Here is an 18,165-nt window from a genome sequence, read left to right as displayed (position 1 = left end):
GGGAAGGGAAGTAGGTCACACTCCCCTCATGCAGGTTCTGTCACCCAACCTTGCTGCTTTCTGAATATTTAGAGTTGAAGGGGAAAAAACCCCACCCAATACCCAAATATTGCCAATATCGTAAGATATTAGCCCTGCACCTATGTCACATTTACCGAAAAATACAGCACAAAAGTGGAGAGATGCACCTTGTACTATACTGCAAAAACCTTACCTGCCCTCAATGACAGCTGGAATGACAAAAGAGTGATAAAGAAGCTGCAGCAAGATTTGTTGCTCATTTATAATAACAGTATGAGGTCATATCAGTACACAGGTATGAACTTCATCTGTAATACTGTGACTTAAGCAGGAGTGCATTCTTCATCCTAGGTCTTGACTGGTGGGTGGGGCCAAAACCAGAGTATTCTGCTTCTCTGCCTGATGCTTGTTCCATGTTCATCCTACTCTACACTGCTGCCCACTATCCCTTCCCTTCTCTTGTCCTTACCATCACAATAGCAGCATGGCTCACAGAAAGGGCAAAAACCGTACACTACTGCTTTTTTGGCCCACAACTACAGGGAGGTGCATTCTGTTCTATTAGGGCAGCTGTATTTTTAAATACAGCTTCCATAATACTGCTTTTAAAGGCTTCAGAGTTGCCTGAAAACTAAACTTTTCTGAAGGCAGGGTAAAGCAGCAAAACACTAATTCCTTGTCTACAAGCTGTCAGATTCCTGTGACAGCTTCTGCTATTGGCTAAGCCATCAAGAAGACATCACATATATAGGCACTTAACCTTTGTATTTTAGTAGCATACATTTTAGACCTCTTCATTAAAATAAAACCACTTAAAGGTCTATTACTAATGGAATGCTTTTACTGTTAACAATTTCCCATCAAGCTCTAGCTATGTTTGCACTGGGTAGTATGCCATATAAGAAGAAAGTCATTCGCCACTGGACCGCAAGGATAGGAAGAAGTCATTGATCCTGTTGATGTTACACTGCTCTTCTGGTTTCATACCCTCTCCAAAAAATATCATGGATGCACTGGTCTGTTAAATCTGTCTCTCTGTAAATCAGCACTGCAATCAATGAGTTGTGCTAAATACCAAGCAGTTTTGAACATCCTTAAGGTCAAAAACCAGCTCTACAAGGCAAACTAAATCAATGTAATCTATAAAACAGCTTTAGCTAGAAATCTAGAGAATCTGAATGAACATATAATAAAAATAAATAAAAAAAATGAAAATTACTGCTTGATTTTGAGGAAGGCACTACTGCTGTCTCCTCTCCTCAATTTGCAAAAGATATAAAAATAATCTGCTCTCTCTGACATTTCTTTCTGTTCATGCAGAAAGAAATAGGTGAACTTTCCAGTTAGTCCCCTCACCCCATCATTGCCTGTAAAAGTCTGAAGGTTCTACTGATACTCCTCCCTGTGACTGTGGGATAAGCTTTCTCAGGTGGTCAGGTCAAGCAGGACAGGGTCACTGTCCTGAAACACCCCATAGATGATGCTTCACTTGATCAGGTCTGTAAAACATTCTTAGCCTCCTTTTGCTTCTATCAAATACCATCTTACTATCCAGATTTGGTCTAAAGCATTAAATTTAAAGTTTGTGTGTTCTAGTTATGAATTTGCACCCATATAGAATTATATCGTTAAAGGAAATAAGAAAATTGCTGATTAAATATAAACAATACCATAAGCCACCAGGGAATCTTCTACTACACAGCTCAGCGTAACTCACTAACAGCCTGAGTGCACCTTAAAATGCTCTGCTTTGGCTCCAGTTTTCTAGAGCAAATGGTGTGAAAACATGGGGCAAAGCCAAGCTGGATAATCACCGACTTGGTATAAGACAGCAGAAGTACTTTATGGGACTAGATCTATCCCTGTGATCCATCCCTGCTGCCCTTGGGTGTTACACACACGCATTTTGATAACAAAGACTTTCCTGCAGCCCTCCCCCAGGTTGCTTGCGTTTTTCCCCACTGTGTAAGAGAGGCTCACCTCTGATTTATTGAAGAGGCTTGTAGCCATTCATTCAAACCTCTCACTATGTAATCTGACAAACACTCATTCCCATATGACTGAAAACCTACCTAGCACTGAGGCAGTCACATCTGGCTTTGGGACAGACACATTGAGCCATGTAACTGGACAGAAGCTGCAGAATATTATTCTTTAGGGCCTCCATAGCAGACCTTTTGGTCTACCTTGGCTAAAAAGGTAGGACCACAAAACACAACTTGTCTATGCCTACTTTCTAATCCAAGCATAACCCTAAAAAGGGCCTTCACAGAACAGATTAATAAATTACCAGAGAACAGATCAGTCAATTCTACTTGAGGTCCCTTCAGGCTGTGGCTAAACCGCTCCTAAACATAGCAGTACCATTTGATAGCTTCTGTCACTCATCAGCTGTGTTTTACTGAAGATTAATATCCTCAGGGCTTTGCCAGCACCCTTCTCTACAGCAGAGCTCTGGTCAGGAGCACACAGAGCACTTCCTAAAAGGAGAACCCATCTGCAGCTTCCCAAAGTCTGGGCTTGTGGTCAGGAGCTGCATCTAGTTGTCTTCGTATTCCTCTTAAGCATTTTAGCTTCACAAGGCAGAGCACAGCCAAGTGACACCAGGAATTAATTTCTATTTTGTCTTAGAAAAAAGCAACAAACTGCTTCCCAAAAGCACTGCAGCTAGCAAGGGCTCCTACCCACGCAGGTGAACTTGTGCAATGGCCTCAACGAGTGACAGAAAACGAAGGCTACGAAGTTTTTAGCCTACATAAAAGGCAATACTTACGCAGAGACAATTTCTTCCCCACTCACAAATTTTGCATAGGAGACTGCCTTGCGATGCCCTTTGAACACCATGATTGGCTGCTTAGTGTTACGGAGATCGTAGTAGTGAACACAGTGATCTGGAGATAAGAAAGTAAAGGGGCAAAATGAATCAGTTGGGAAGGATGCATGGGACTTCTAATAGTTAGCTCACAATAAGTCTTGCCTGCAGCTTCCACATCTCACTTACAGCCTTACCTAGGATAAACAGTCTGCTCTATAGCAAGGAATGTTTAAGCAGGCTTCTTGAAATGGCTTCCAAATTCAGTCTGCAAGGGTGCAAGCAGCCTTTCAAAGAGTCAGTGAGGAGAAAGAGGTGCATTCACATGTGTGTGCAAATACTCCCTGCATGTGTCCTCCCACAAACCCTATTAGGCCCATGTGAAGCCAGTAGCTAACAGGACTCTTAGCATTCCTCTGCATGCTTTCTTGGCTCCCTGCCTAACCACTCCAATTAACTTCTCCAAGACTCTGCACCCCCTTCTGCTCCTCAAGCTGTCCTCTTTTGGAAAACTGTTGCTACTTACATTGGATCTTGGAAAACAGGGATTAAATTTCTCATGCTTACTCTAAATGGGTAATCTCCACACTTTCAGTTTTTGCTTCCCTCCTTTGATTTTATTAGCAAGAGAGAATTAGCATTTCTGCTAAGGAGAAAACAGATTAAATTCCAGTTCTTTTTAAAATTTAATTCACAGATGTGCTGCAGTGCCACAATTACATAAAAGGACTCACAACAGAATTAGCAATACATCTTCTGTGTAACTAAATTTTAATTCCCAAGAAAATAATGATAATAATAATAATAATAATGAGAATAGAAAATTCCACCAGATCCAAAAAAGAATAAAAAAACCCATAAGATACAAGCCCCAAACATCCCCATTGCTCTTTCCAGGTCAATAAGGTTAATAAGCTTCTCCCTTCCTGACTTTCAGCCTTTAACATTGAACTTCATTATATTATTCCCTGCTATTCTGGAAGTGCAGGGAGGGAAGGCCACGCACATGCAAGGAAATAGAGCTAGACACCTTTCTCAACTTGAGATACCCACACATCAGCTGAAAACTGCTTTGACCCTCCTCCCTCTGAAATAACTCACTGCCAATGGAAGTTTGTTACAGAGATTACACAGAAATGAATCTAAATGCCAATAGCTATGGTTATTTTTGTATTTTACAGCATTTCAAAGCAGGGATCTCAGCCATATGAACACCACCCAGCTGTCTCAAAATCCTATGTGGTCTGAGAGATAACTGGATTTACATCAGTCAGGCTACAGCAATCACCATCAGACTGGCAAGGGTAGCTTCTCCCCTGTATTAACAGACTAATTGGTAGCCATGGCAGTACAGGGGTCTGTGTCAGAAACACCACCTGTAAAACAGGTAAGCAGGGAACTCAACTTCCCCTCTGTCTCCAGAATCTTGTTCTCTGTGTAATATGATGGGTTCAGAGATTTCTCCAGCAGATGCTCCAAAGAGCCACTTACACTGAACTGTTGAATTACCCTATTGTGTTGAAACCCAGCAGCTACTGCACCCATTACTGCTAACACTGAAACTGGGAAGTGCTGTACACCTCAAGCACTCCTTTAAGCATTCTGTTTCTTCCACCTCTGAGATATTAACCCTCCAGAACCTAACACTTATAAACCCAAATCCCAGTGCATTCCTACCATTTGGGTATTTCAGTTAACTGCAGAACAAGATGATGTTGCAACAGGCTTTTCCATACAAGGGTAAAATTTCAATGGGACTTTGAATTAAGCATTAACACTCTTAAGATTTGGGCATCCTGGTGCCAAAATTTTTATTTCTGAAAAACTAAAGCCAAAAAACTCCACATTTTCTCATCTGGCCAGCAGACCTGCTGCAGAGCTTCAAAACAATTAACTTGTTTTGATTTTAGTGAGCAGAGTAATTCTAGTAGGGCTTTCTATTAGAAGCCAGTTAGTGGATAAGGCTTTCAAGTCTATTTTTGCTTACAGTTTTAAACTCCTCTCCAGCTGGCCAGTTACTAGGATACCTTTTGAGCACCAGATTTTATCTTTCAGAGGGTGACACTGAGAGGGGTACCTGCAGATGGCTGCATGTGAGCAACCGGAGCAATGCAGGGAGGAAAAAGCCATAGCAGGGAAGACAAGACCATTTGCAGAGCAGACATGAAGTTGCACTCACCTTCTAAATATTGCAATAAACAGCTCAAAGCCTGCCGGCATCTGGCCCCTGCACTGCATGTGCCTCTCAGCATTGGCAGGGCAATCAATCACTGTCTGCTCTGATCACAGAGTCCAAGAGAATGGGCAAGCCAGTGGGTTCTAAAATTAGCCACTTAATTATTAATTGATTATTTCAGCAGCAGAAGTGTTGATGCCCAATTGAGTTGTATGTGGTTTGTTGTTTTGTTTTTTTTTTTAATTCAATTGAAGCAGCTATTTAAGTAGATACATGAAGACAAACACTCACTGCATTCATTAAAATCAGAACAGGTGGTTGTGTTTTACAATTAAAGAGATACTGTCTCTTGTAGGCCATATGGACTTTCCAAAAACATGATAAAATGCCATCTGCTGAGGAAGGCGAGAGCCCAAAAATTAAGCTAAGTGAGAAAAAAATACAACTCCCAGGTACCCTGGCAGCAGCCTTGCCTGGTGGAGTTTGGCGAGCTGAAATTGTCTGCGATGGGCAGCATCCCAGGCATGTCAGCAAGTCCAAGGTAAGATGGCAGCATGCTCTGGAAAGCTCAGAAAATAAATTGGTCCTAAGAGGCCTCTGAAGATAAAGAAAAGAGTGAGCACTGAGGGAAATCAAACACTTCACAAATTCTGCAAAGGCCTGTAAGCTCATCCAGCACCCCACCACTAGCTCCTGCCCTTGGCATCCTTGAGATACCATGGAGCATATTCCACCACTAATCACTGATGCACAGGGGTATTTGCTTCTTGTTTTGCTCCTCCAACATGAGCACTAAAATCATCACTTGGCAATTTTTTTTTATTTTTTTATTTTTTTTTTTTACAGCTCTACAGTTTCCACCCTGAACAGGAAACTCACTTAGAACAATTCCAACTTGGAAATGACATTTCCACAGTTAAAAGTCTCATGCCTACCTAACCCTTGGGCAGCAGCATCTCACTGCTTTACTTTTTCTTCTGTGTTCAGGCTTAATTGAAATATGAGATAATGGGATAGAACATGTATATATACCTTAAATTAAACACTCTGAAGCAGTTCTCGTCTAGTTCAATGTCACTGCAGAAGCTGAGCACGACATAATTCTGCTGCTGTGCCTTCTGAATTCAAATGTTTGCTGGCAGGCTGCATTTTATTATATATTTTCAAAGTTATCTCAGAAGGCAAAAAGGGCAGCTAAGCTCTGCCACTGCTGCTGGGATGTCTCTGACCACAATCCTGAGTTTTAAATCGTGCTTTTCCAGATTGCTCAAGAACTGCTTACTTCCCTTAAGATACTGCCACTTTCACCTTTGAGCTGTCTGGTGACAGCTAATAAACAATTCAGACTTTTCCAAACTTCTGAAGGATCTCACCACCTCTTCAGTAAATATAACCTGCATCAGCAAAGGATGGCATCCCTCATTGCTTGGCAGCTCATAAATTCACAAGACTCCAGCTGGCAGGAGCAGGGCAAAAGGAAAGGATGTTTTTGTTATATAAAAGGTGAAGTGATCAGCAACTTCTCAATCCTGGCCCTCAGACTCAGCTTGATTGCAGAGGTGAGGATGCAGCAAACAAACTAATGATGCAGTTACACGATCATAGAAAGGTTATAAACTCCCCCCCCCCCCAACCACCAAAAAACACAAAACACCCCCCCCCCCCAAAAGCAAAATAGGAGAGCTGGGAACTGCTAACGGAGCCAGATGCATCTTAAGTAATTTCAGAGTTGCTCAGAAAGACTGAATTGCTCTTGGATTTTTGGTTGTTTAAACAACAACAAAAGAACAACAAAAGAACAACAAAGTCTGTTTTTGACAAAAGTGATCCTCCTTACACTTTGATATGTTAATAAAATTCTTAGGTTTAACATCACCTATTGCAAAGCTTTTAATATGTAGTGATGAGTAGCAGCTCCAGAAAGAGTATGCAAGTGGTTAAGAAATATCATCACAGCAGCATTTTTACGAGTACTGGCATGTGCAGGGTGACAGCACACAGAAACCAGGGAGCAGAGCAATCCAGCTCTCCATGTACCCAGGAATTCTAAGCAACATTCATCTTCCAGGCCATGTGCTTCACCCACCTTCACCACAAACATTAACCAGCATGTACTAATGCAAAAGACCCCCCCAGGCTTTTTTCAACCAATAACCACTTACTTGAAGAGATATCAAGCCAAGGACAGCAAAATAAAAATTTACCTCCAATGCAACAGTTTTACATTCAATGAATGTAACTACTAGAAAGCCCCAAGAGCTGCATACAAAGGTTATGTGGCTCTCCTCTGGAAAACTGGATTGCTGGAGAATCAATGACTATTTTTCTGATTTCAATCATTTAGAAATATCTATTTCTCAACTGTTCAATATTTAGATTATTGATCTGTTCAAAAAAATAAGTAATTTACATTACTTGGATTTTTCAGTGCTCACAGACTTAAGTCTACTTGCTACTTACTAGTGTATGCTACTACATGTCAGATGAATATTACAGCCAAGATGCCTGTATTCAAAACCAAAGTTGTAGGGTTAGCAAGTGAAACTTGTCTAAGTCTCCTGTTGTCGAAGGAGATTTTGGACTTCTTTTTCCCCCCATACCAACTAAAAGAGATCTTCAATACCAAGCTTAGAGGTCAAGCTCATTTCAGGTATTTAATGCTCTGGCTACAGCCTGTGGTCCTGTGTCCCTCACCTTCATCTATTTGTTTTCCTCCATACGAACTTCAAGCTTGGATCAAGGCTGCCTGTTCTCACCAGTGAAACAGTACACTGGTAGTAAGAACAAAAGATATTTATAGTTTGAGGGGTGTATTTAAATGAATTTCCCAAGACTTAAACTGAGTCAGAGCAAGTTTGGTGCAAGATACCTCTGCTCACATCCAATTAGGTTATTCTGAATAAACAAAAAGAGCAACAAAATAGCAGGGCACAAAAAAGCCCACAAAATGCCTTTTAGCAAAAAGATGAGAGGCATGATTTTGTGGCATTTAATTTTTACTTTTATTGGTTTCAGAGATACCGAAGGAAGCCTCTACTGCTCAATGCATATTGATGGGGTCAGCAAAAATTCAGCTATCAATATTTAAACAACTACCTATAGAAAATGATTTTTACTAGTTTTCTCTCTGTATACCATGTGTAAGCAAGATTACTCAGCACACAGAGTGCACAGAATAAAGCCTTCAGAGCTACCTAGAAGTGTATCTAGGCAACTTTAGCAAGAAAATATAATCGTATCCTTATTCCTTCAAGCGTCCAGAGCCCAATAGTTCAAACCAAAGCTTGTGTTTCAAGTGTCTCTGGGTGAGAAGGAAAGTACACATTGCCATCCTTCTAAGTAGTATTTCATGAGGGAGAAGGGGCAAGCTGTCTTAATGACTTTTTGTTGAACATAGATAAACAAGCAGAACATAACTTTAACATCAAGAGGGTTAGACAAAAGTCTCAGCCAGGCTCAGTGTGAATTTTTGCTATACAAAAGGAAGGTTGCATTTTCAGAGATAAAACCTTTGGCTAGACTAAAAATGGAAACAGAATCAGGAGGCTCATATGCAACCTCAGTTCCCACCATTAAAAACTTATTCTTCTGTTAGTGAGGAGTAAGGACATAAAAAGGAGCAACATCCTGATTTAAAAATAAACTCAATGTGCTATACTGCACTGTCTTGCAGTACAGTGAAGATGACATGGCACATTAGATGCCTTGCTCCTTACAGAAACCTGAACAAGGACCAGATAATCAAGTGCTGCTCTTTCTCAAAGACTTGAGAAAAGACAGACAGCTGCTATCAGAACCCAAACCTTGAAGTTGAAATGCTTTAAAATAATTTGCCTTTGACAGGAGATCTGTAAGAGCCTCAGCACCCTCTTGGTCTCATAACCATCTAGAAAACTGCATACTTACCTAAAGAATAACAAAAAAGCTGTTAATAAGAAAGTGAAACTTCTTCAGTGGATCTTCTACATACCTCCACACCAGGAAATAGACTCTCACTGCAAAGGCAGCTCTATCACCAAAGGCTAGTCAAAGACAACTCAGGATTTAATTATGAGGAAGCCCAAACAAACTTAATCCTACTTAAGCAAAAATGGGTTTTTAACAGAAACTACACTCTTAAGGGTCCTGAAAGCTGTAGAATAACATAGGTTGGAAGTGACCTCTGGAATCCACTGAGTTCAACTTCCCACTCAAGGAAGGGACAAATGCAAAGTTGGATTCAACTTCCAAATTAAATAATTGTGTTCAAGGGTCCTATTCAGTCAGGCCTTGAGCATTTCCAAAAGATGGAGATCCTGTAAGCTCTTCCCTCATCTTAGATGCCTTGAAAAAAGCTCTTATGTCAAAGGATTAGGGAGTGAGGGTTTTTTTTTAATCCAAATTTGTTTAAGCTATTTGCTACTGACGTAAGAAAGGAAAGGAATTAGCCCCCCCACCCCCCCCAACATTACAATATTAATGTTTAGGTTTTGTTTTGCTGCTTCTCAAATCTGTCAGGTTTTGTATACCTACTCCCACATGATGGGGGTGGCGTGAAACACTGCCATACAGCCTCAGCTCTCCTTTAATTTTACTTCTTCTTCTTACTAGTAAAAAAGAAAACTGAGAACTACTGAACTTTAACTGTTGCCAAATCAGTAATACCAAACAACAGCACTTAAGAGATTTTCATGTGACTGAGGTGGCTTTGTTCAAAAAGTTTATGGTGGTGATTTAATTTCCCTTGTGGCAGAGAGGCAGCCTGGAGTTGAAGCATCCATATATGGGTCTTGCTCTGGAGAGAATATTGGGGACACAGGACAGTTGAACACTCCACCTCTAGTAACAATTCAGCTCAACAAGAGGGGAACTTTCATGCAGTGACCACCAAAAAAACCAACCAACCAAAAAAAAAAAAACAAACAACCTACAACCCCCCCCTATTTTTAATCTTTGATCTCTTCCAGGGCAGAAAAGAAGGGGGGGGGGGTGGTAGGGGAAGGGGCTTTATTATAGCAATAGAAATGCAGGGTGGCATTTCAGTATTCAAGAAAGAACAGTGAGGAAGCCTTCCAGTCAACCAAGCGCTATGAGGAGATTTATTTCACTTGACAGAGTAATATGGATCAGTAATATGATCAGCACAGGCTTTGGCCTATCACAAGCCATTTCAGGGTGAGAAAACAGTGTGATAACTTCCACCACATAACGGAAGCAGATACTCAGAGAAAAGACAACACATTAGGGATGGGAAACAAAGTGGACTTGAATTCAAGGGAGCAAAGTCCTGCACCAAAAATTAGGACAAGAATTTTATGAAGAAGAAATTAAATAATATTGAAACCAGTGAGCTCACATCAGGGCCCTCTTTACAAAGTACTTCCCTTACTGTAAGAGTTTGATACAGCCTGAAGCAAAGAACCTTTGACAGACAAAACTACCCAGAGCATTTTGCTGAAGAATGCAGTGTGCTGTTTTCCAGCTGCTGGACAACAAATCACAGGAGGAGGAGAGAGAAGAAATAAATCCATTTCACCCAGACAGTTCCCTGTAGAACATTGCAGTGCAGGTAAAGCTAACTGGCATTTTTTTATTTTTCCTGCCTCTACCTTCCCTTAAAAAAACACCCAAACAAATAACAAACGACCCAATAAAACAAGCACATTTTATCCAAAAAGCCTTTGTGACAGGCACATTAAAATGTTTGCTGGATATGGCTTTGTATTCACAATTTTCTGTTCCAGCAGAAATTGCGAGTACTTTGTTTCTATAACTAAGATAAAATTACACGTTTAATGCATTTGCCTTTTCTTCCTCTTTCTACCTGGAGTTCCCTTTGCAGTAAAGGAACAGTTTCTTTCTGAATAACCATATTCTGTTGCCCTGGGGGAAATCTCAGCAATCTCTTCTAGAAGCAACACACTGGTCCACAGCAGTGAACTTTAACAGTGCCCTTATTTTGTATTTCATGTGTGTGCCTGAGATGATTTGGCATGCAGTACTTCATTCATATTTGCTATTAGAGTTCTGTCTAGACAAATGGTCTCATACACCACTGTACCAAACTCCTGCAGACCCAGACTTCATCGGTGTCAAACATTCAACAGCTACTCAAAAGGGAGTGAACTTTGGAAAAGCATTCAATAGATATTTTCTCTGCAGGTCAAAGCCTCCCCCATGTGCTCTTCTCTTACAGCATGCTCTGAAGACTATAAAAGAGTAAGCAAAGTCTGTATGATTTATTTCACTGGTGGTAAAATCTTAAAAAAAAACCCAACAAACAAACAAAATCCAAACACAAACCAAAACCAAACCCAAACAAAACCAAACCAAAACACCACAAACCTTTTAAGTGAGGAGCCACAGAGTCTGTGATGTTAGCGAGGAGATGAAAGAAAGCTTCTAAAACAGGGGAAGGTACATGGCTATTTGGGAATGATAACTCAGTCTCATTTTCCTTCACTGCAATAAAGATGATGGGCAACAGCATCCAAAAAACCATACTTGGGGAATCCAACACAAATCCAGCCCAGGTGTTCATTTAAATGAAGGAAGAGCACAGCTTTGAGAAGGAAAATGCCTAACAGTGCTCTGTTTAGCAGGTAACAAAGGAAGCAACATGAGAAAGTCTCACTCCAGGAAAATTGAATTAAAGAGAGTTAAGGTTAGATTGAGCTTGTCTGGTAGCCTCAGTTTAATCTCTGGCAAAACCAACAGTGCAATAAGCACCTTCTATCAAGGAAAGGCTCAGCATTGTGACAGCAGAAGGTTTTAGGTTAGCACCTCAAATATTTTGACAGGGAAGACTATACCCAGCTTCAGACAGTGATGTTCTTCTCTAACACCAAATCTACTTTTTTTTTTTTTTTAAATGTATAACAACACTAGCATTTCACTGAAGATCTATATCTCCCTCTGCTGAACAGATGAGGGGAACAGCAGCCTTGATGGAAACCACCGAGTTTTTAGCTTTTGTATGCGACAGATTCCCTATGGCTTGAAGTTACAGATGACATTTGGCAGGTTATGGATAATGGTCTTTACACACTGGGGACATTTTTTTTTTTTACTGACTTGTCTAAAGCTTTTGACACAGCAGCCCATAAAACCTCTACCCTAAATAACCTGTCTCGTATTAAGGAGAGAAGGAAGAGACGTAAAACATAAGAGATCTTAATCAGTTGAGAAAAGGGCTCTGATGGGAGGGGCAGCAAAAGATATTTCTCTAGAATGCCTTTGAAACTTTGACCTTTATGATTTTAAAGAGCTACAGAGATTTCTCAAAGGAATAAGGGATAGAGAGATGCTATGCTATTCAACGATTGCCTTCTATCAGACTGTTGGAGAAAAAAATATTCAGTACACATAAGGAAGATTTACTAATGCTATAAAACAAATGAAGACAATAGCAGTATCAACCTGGAGCTTTTGGAAGAAAGCATTCTTTATGTCTGAATGAGGAAAAAAAAAAGTGTTATTTACTGTTCAGACTCTTAATTCAACTTTTCTCACCGACTATGTAACATGCATGACTCTACATGCACTAGTATGCGTAGGCTGATGTCCAAAACTTCATAACACCTAGAATATGTGAAGAACAGTAATTTTATAGTAAAAGATGCTTTAATCCATGATGTCTAGATGGACTACATCTCAGAAGAACTGAAACTTCACATGAGCACATGAAGCATGTGAGCACAAGATTCTAATTTGCACAATGAGTGCTGGATACATCTGCTGAAGCCAAAAGTACTACCTCGTTTGCTAAATGGATATCTCAGTTCAAGATCCTTCTTGCACACAGTATTTGTCCTTACTGTAAACCCATGTCAACTCTGGTTCTTGAATGACTCAAAAGTAGCACACGTCATAGAGCTGTGATGAGGGAGAGGGCAGCACAGTCAGACCCACAGGCACTACATGCTCCAAGAGATCAAGATCATGTACATAAGGGCTTGAAACACTAAGAAAAATAGAAATGAAAAGGAAAATCCAAAGATTTTTAGGAGCGCATTTATGAAGCAACAGCTTTAAGGTTTTTTACCTATCAGCAAACATCATACAAAAAGAACCAAACAGGCTTCAGAACAGCCAAACTGGCTCTAGCAGAAGCACAGGCTGCTGCCATACGTATTACAATATGCAGCAGAGGACCTAATTGTCAGTCAAACCTGATTTTAGTCTAGAACTACTTTTGCTTCACTAGCCTGAAGAGATATAAGCCTTCTTATACTATATATTTTGGAGATGGTGATCCAATTCATTACTTAAACTGCCTTCAAAGCAGATTCTACTGAAAAAGATGACAGATATTAAAAGTAGTGTCACAATCACTAATATTCAAGCTTTAGACGAGAATGCTTAAACCAAAACCCTAAAGGTATGGTAGATTATGCAGGCAAGAAAATAAGTACAGGAAAGCACATGATGATACATGGGTATCCAATGTGGAAAAGAAGCAATGTACATGTACACACATCTACATTCTTTTTGTTTTCTTCTTGAGACTCAAATAACTAACAGGGCCTTTTTAGGGGAACCTAGCCCAAAAATTAAACTCTTCTCACAGTGCTTAAATACTTAAATAATATGAAAAGATGGCTTTGAGATGAGAGCCCACACTGCACTGGCAGGTTAGACTTTCCTATGCAATGTGACAATCTTCACCAGTTTGATTGGAAGAAGCAGAGTATGTTATAAAGGTCCAGCTGCGCACAGTAACCAAATAAAGGCTGGAACAGTTAATCTACACAGCAGTTTGAACAGGAGACAACACAGGAAGCCATTATAGAGGATTTCATTCCAATGAGCAATTCCTTTAAATGAACTACCAGAAAAACTGCAGCTCAGGAAACTGCCAAGGCTGGAAAGGATTAAACTCTAAGGGATACAGCAACAGCTAGTAACAACAGCAATTTGGCATTCTGAGGAAAAGATGAATCTTGGAGTTGCCTGTCCCCAAATTTCAAGGCTCATTTCAATTTAAATTTGAATTTTATAACACTGACTAAATGACTTCGACAGTTGTCAAGACAAAACGTTTAGGAAAAAATATTTAAGCAAACAATCAGCACCCTCATTTCTGCTAATGACAGATGTATCCTTTTCTCCAGAGAATCAAATAGAGTTTAAGTTCATTTTATTCATTCACTTGGTACTGAACTGTGAGGATCTCTGGGATAAAGCTAGGAAACTCCCAATAGGTCTCTATATTGTTACTTACCATTCACTGCAAATGCTTTATCCCAAACAAGTCAGACTACCACTCCTGTGCAAGTTATATAAGCTTTTAAACTACGAAGCTTATGAGAAATTTGCACTTACATCATGTTCTGCACACCTATTAGTGGTTTCAAGCCCCTTCATTATTTCCTAGGAAACAGGTACTGTGCAGTACCCAGCTGATCTGGTAGCATCTTTGATGTTTCAGGCAAGTCAACTTAACTGCAAAAATCGTAGGCTTAAATAATAGGGCACAGCTGCAGTCCTCCTGATTGGCAGTCCTGAACAGAAAGCGAGATTTGATCTACTAACAGTGCCAGCACAGCAGAAGGTATGGCTTGATACGCTGCTTTCATTTACATGCCAGTATCCACATTTAAGTCAAACCTTCGAGATGGTGTTCTAATCTAAAAACCACCGCTAAGTTCAGTGTTTCCCCTGTGATAAGTACTGTTGGGACAGAAATACGATCACAACCACAACTGATTAAAATGCTGTACATGTTTTCCAAGATTACAACAAATGAAACTTTTGCAATGAATTCTGGAATCAGTTTAAATTATAAGGTGACAAATGTGGACTTCCAAAATATGGACCCTGTCCCCTCCCTTTCCCCGTCAATAACATCAGAGATCATGGACTAGAGAAAAGATCATGGACCCCAAAAAGAAAAGACACCCTGCAGGTGAAGTCCAATACATGTATCAGGCAAGTCCTGGACTGCTGCATGCCATACCAATTTAATTAAGGCTGAATTCTAAGCACCGCTGTGGAGTTTTTCCACAGGCTTGAAAGAAATGCCTAACCTTTGTCTGTGCCTTTGAACACTGCTATCAATACACACGCTAAGGGTAATCTTGTAGCTTAAGCCCAAAGAAGCCACCTATCTCCACCCTAAACATGTCATATTCACACAAATAGATTCTTTCTGAGTCACTGCAGGCTTTCCACAGAGCAGAGTACTTACCCATGAGAATCTACTAAGGTAATACTTTGCTTTCAGCTGGAAAACATTAATACTCTTCCAAAAAGGCACACTGCCTTCTTGGTCATTAATATCACATCATTTGTCTGAGCTGAGGAACAAGCTAGGCAAATCACCCAGTTCTGAGGCAGCGTGAAAGGCTAGCTCTACAGAGACATGTTTGGAAAAGAGAAATCACTGCTCAAGTTACTGCAGCAGAAAAATCAATATTTCACTGCATGAGGATGGTCTCCAAAGTTGTCCTGCTTGGGCTCCACATATATTAGCAAAATTGAACGATACTGATAAAGAAGCCACATATGACTTTCCACTCTAAGTGCATCAGGGTGATGCAGAGATCTTAAGTGGTGGGTAAAGAGTTGCAAATGAAAACAAAGCTGTTGACATAGCAACAGAAGTCCTTCAGCATGCTGGATGCTGTGGATTGGTATTGTTAGCTTTGTGAACATTCAACAGTGAAAGAAAGGCAGCAGCATTCAAAGCCAGAATACAGTGCCATTCGGTAATGCTGAAGATAGTGCACAGGAAAGATCTTCAAATAGTATGCAAAAACTGCTGGGGAAGGACAAAATCATCTTTGAAGCAAAAGCACTTTCCTGGGATGTATTCCTTCTCAGTGTCATTGTACAACTGGGGAAGGGAATAAGCAGGAGCAACAGAGCTGGCAACAGAGGGGAATAATATCAGCACTAGGAAGAGACCATGTGTCCATTGAGGATTCACCCCTTGTCAGCTAATGCTGATCTCAATTCACTGTGCCAAGAGCCTGTCCAGGGCTGGTATTACTGCTTTAGGATCAGGGCATGAGCTGATCCAGAAAAAAGGCAATTCATTTTTGACAGACAATTGCAATATGAAAAAGAGATGTAAAAACAAACAAACTTGGGAATGTTTAGGAGGGTGTACAGTATCCTCAATGCAGTTTCAAACTCTGAGGCTTTAAGTAGTGAAGCCAACAAAAATCAGCACTGCCTCATGTTTTCTCTGCCCTGCTCGCTATTGGGAATTATTTGTGACAAGGCAGTGAAGCAGTTTAGAGACCTGATCAAGGTTAAAACTAACCCAGCAAAACTTGAAGCTGACTGTGCTGCAGCTGTTCTGTTGCTCTCCTCTGTTCATCTGCACTTATCTGCTGCTCCCATTTACTTAATGAAGCTCCTGGACAGCAGGCAATCTGTCTGCATCTCTGCTGCCCTGAGGGGCCCCTGTCATTCCCCAGTCAAACCTGCTAGATTTGTGGGTGCTATAGGGAAAAAACATAGTAGAATCATAGGGTTAGTTAGGGTTAGTAAGAACCTTAAGATCATTTAGTTCCAACCCCCCTGCCATGGGCAGGGACACCTCACACTAAACCATGTCACCCAAGGCTCTGTCCAACCTGGCCTTGAATGCCACCAGGGATGGAGCATTCACAACTTCCTTGCGCAACCCATTCCATTGCCTCACCACCCTTACAGTAAAGAACTTCTTCCTTATATTCAATCTAAACTTCCCCTGTTTAAGTTTTAACTCATTACCCCTTGTCCTATCACTACAGTCCCTAATGAAGAGTCCCTCCCCAGCATATCCTTATAAGCCCCCTTCAGATACTGGAAGACTGCTACAGTATGCAAGAAGATGATGCATCTACTGTAAGTACTCAGGAATCTGAAATTTTGATGACATGATCTCTGCATAATATATGGGAAATAAAAGGTCAGTGGTAGCTGCTGACACTATTACAGCATGCTGGGAATAAAGCATCGCTACTGTCAATAGCTATGCTTAGCTCCCTGGAGTTAGCAGACAGTCTGATCTCACCCAGACTGCCCAACTTGGACATTCAAGCTGCAAACTACATGCATTTTCAGCTTTTTTTAAGCAGGGAAATGCTACTGCTAGAAAATATATGGGTTGAGGGCATCAGTGCTATCGCCAAGGCAGAACAATAACAACTTCAGTCATGATTTATATAGCTAATTTCAGGATAAAACCCTACTTTTAAAAAGGGGAAAAGAAAACAGAATTACCTGATTTTGTATTCGGCAGCAACTACAGTTTATACTGTCCAATGTTTCAACTCAGTAAGCATGCAAATAGACTATTTTAAAGTATCAGACAAAAGGGATCTTTTCTTCTTTATGTGCTCTCTCCTCTGCAACAGATTTTATCAGGCTGCAGCCAGACATGTTAGCTTCCTTCTCACCTGAAGCACTGGTCTAATTTTAAGAGAATTATTTTCCAAGCCAAATACTCATTCCTCTCTTGTATAGGCTTTATTTCTAGTTTATTGCTCACTTGCTCTGCTTTAAGCTACCAAAATGATCTTTTGTCCATCTATAAGCTTTCAGAGAGAAGAGCCCAGAAAAGAAACATATATATCATCCATATTGGATGGAAATTCTGGGATTTGCTTCTACAGTGGCAACTAATGCATGGTTTTCTATGGCATCTGAAGCTGACCCAGTACTTTCTGCTAAAGGAAAGTGCTCCAAATGGAGATACACAGTCTACCACCACATTTTACCATGGCTACATCTAAATCAATGCATCACAACACCTTCCGTTATCACTACTCCTGCTTACCAACAAGTATACCGAAGCACAGAGGGTTTTGGCCAAGAAATACACAAATCCCACATAATTCATGCCATGTGTTGGTAGACCTCTATGGGACTTTTAACTATCGTCCTTATTTTCCCATAAATGTAAGTTGTTCTAAAATTGGAGAATGTGAGAAAAAGCACAAAGATACCTCTGTGATTATTTCACCCATGCACAACATAGCATTATGGACAGAGGTGAACTAGCAGTCAAGATACTACAAGCAAATGAAAGGGGATACATAAACTGGAGACAAGGTAGAAAGGACCTTAAGATGGCCATCCTATTTCTATGGCAAAAGCAAAGGGGGAACCAGCACAGAGATTAACAGAGATGCTGATCTAGTTGAAGCATGATTTAGAAAACCCCCTTCAAAGAGGCATTCTG

At 40.5% G+C, this 18,165-nt stretch overlaps 1 protein-coding gene across 2 annotated transcripts in view; it reads right to left on the bottom strand.

Annotated features, from left to right (window-relative positions):
* COP1 (COP1 E3 ubiquitin ligase) overlaps window positions 1–18,165 on the bottom strand; it is a 134,336-nt gene that overhangs the window by 41,062 nt on the left and 75,109 nt on the right. For both annotated transcript variants that reach the window (XM_057427053.1, XM_057427054.1), the window contains exon 16: window positions 2,795–2,912. In XM_057427053.1, the coding sequence (XP_057283036.1) occupies window positions 2,795–2,912 (118 nt within the window). The remainder of the gene's footprint in view (window positions 1–2,794; window positions 2,913–18,165) is intronic.

The sequence above is a fragment of the Pezoporus wallicus genome, unplaced genomic scaffold, assembly GCF_028554395.1.
Source record: "Pezoporus wallicus isolate ANWC-B61680 ecotype Strahan unplaced genomic scaffold, APGP_CSIRO_Pwel_v1 scaffold_7107, whole genome shotgun sequence".
Classification (NCBI taxonomy): Eukaryota; Metazoa; Chordata; class Aves; order Psittaciformes; family Psittacidae; genus Pezoporus; species Pezoporus wallicus.
Note: the sequence above shows the minus strand (reverse complement) of the source record. Positions and strands in the feature narration are given on the sequence as shown.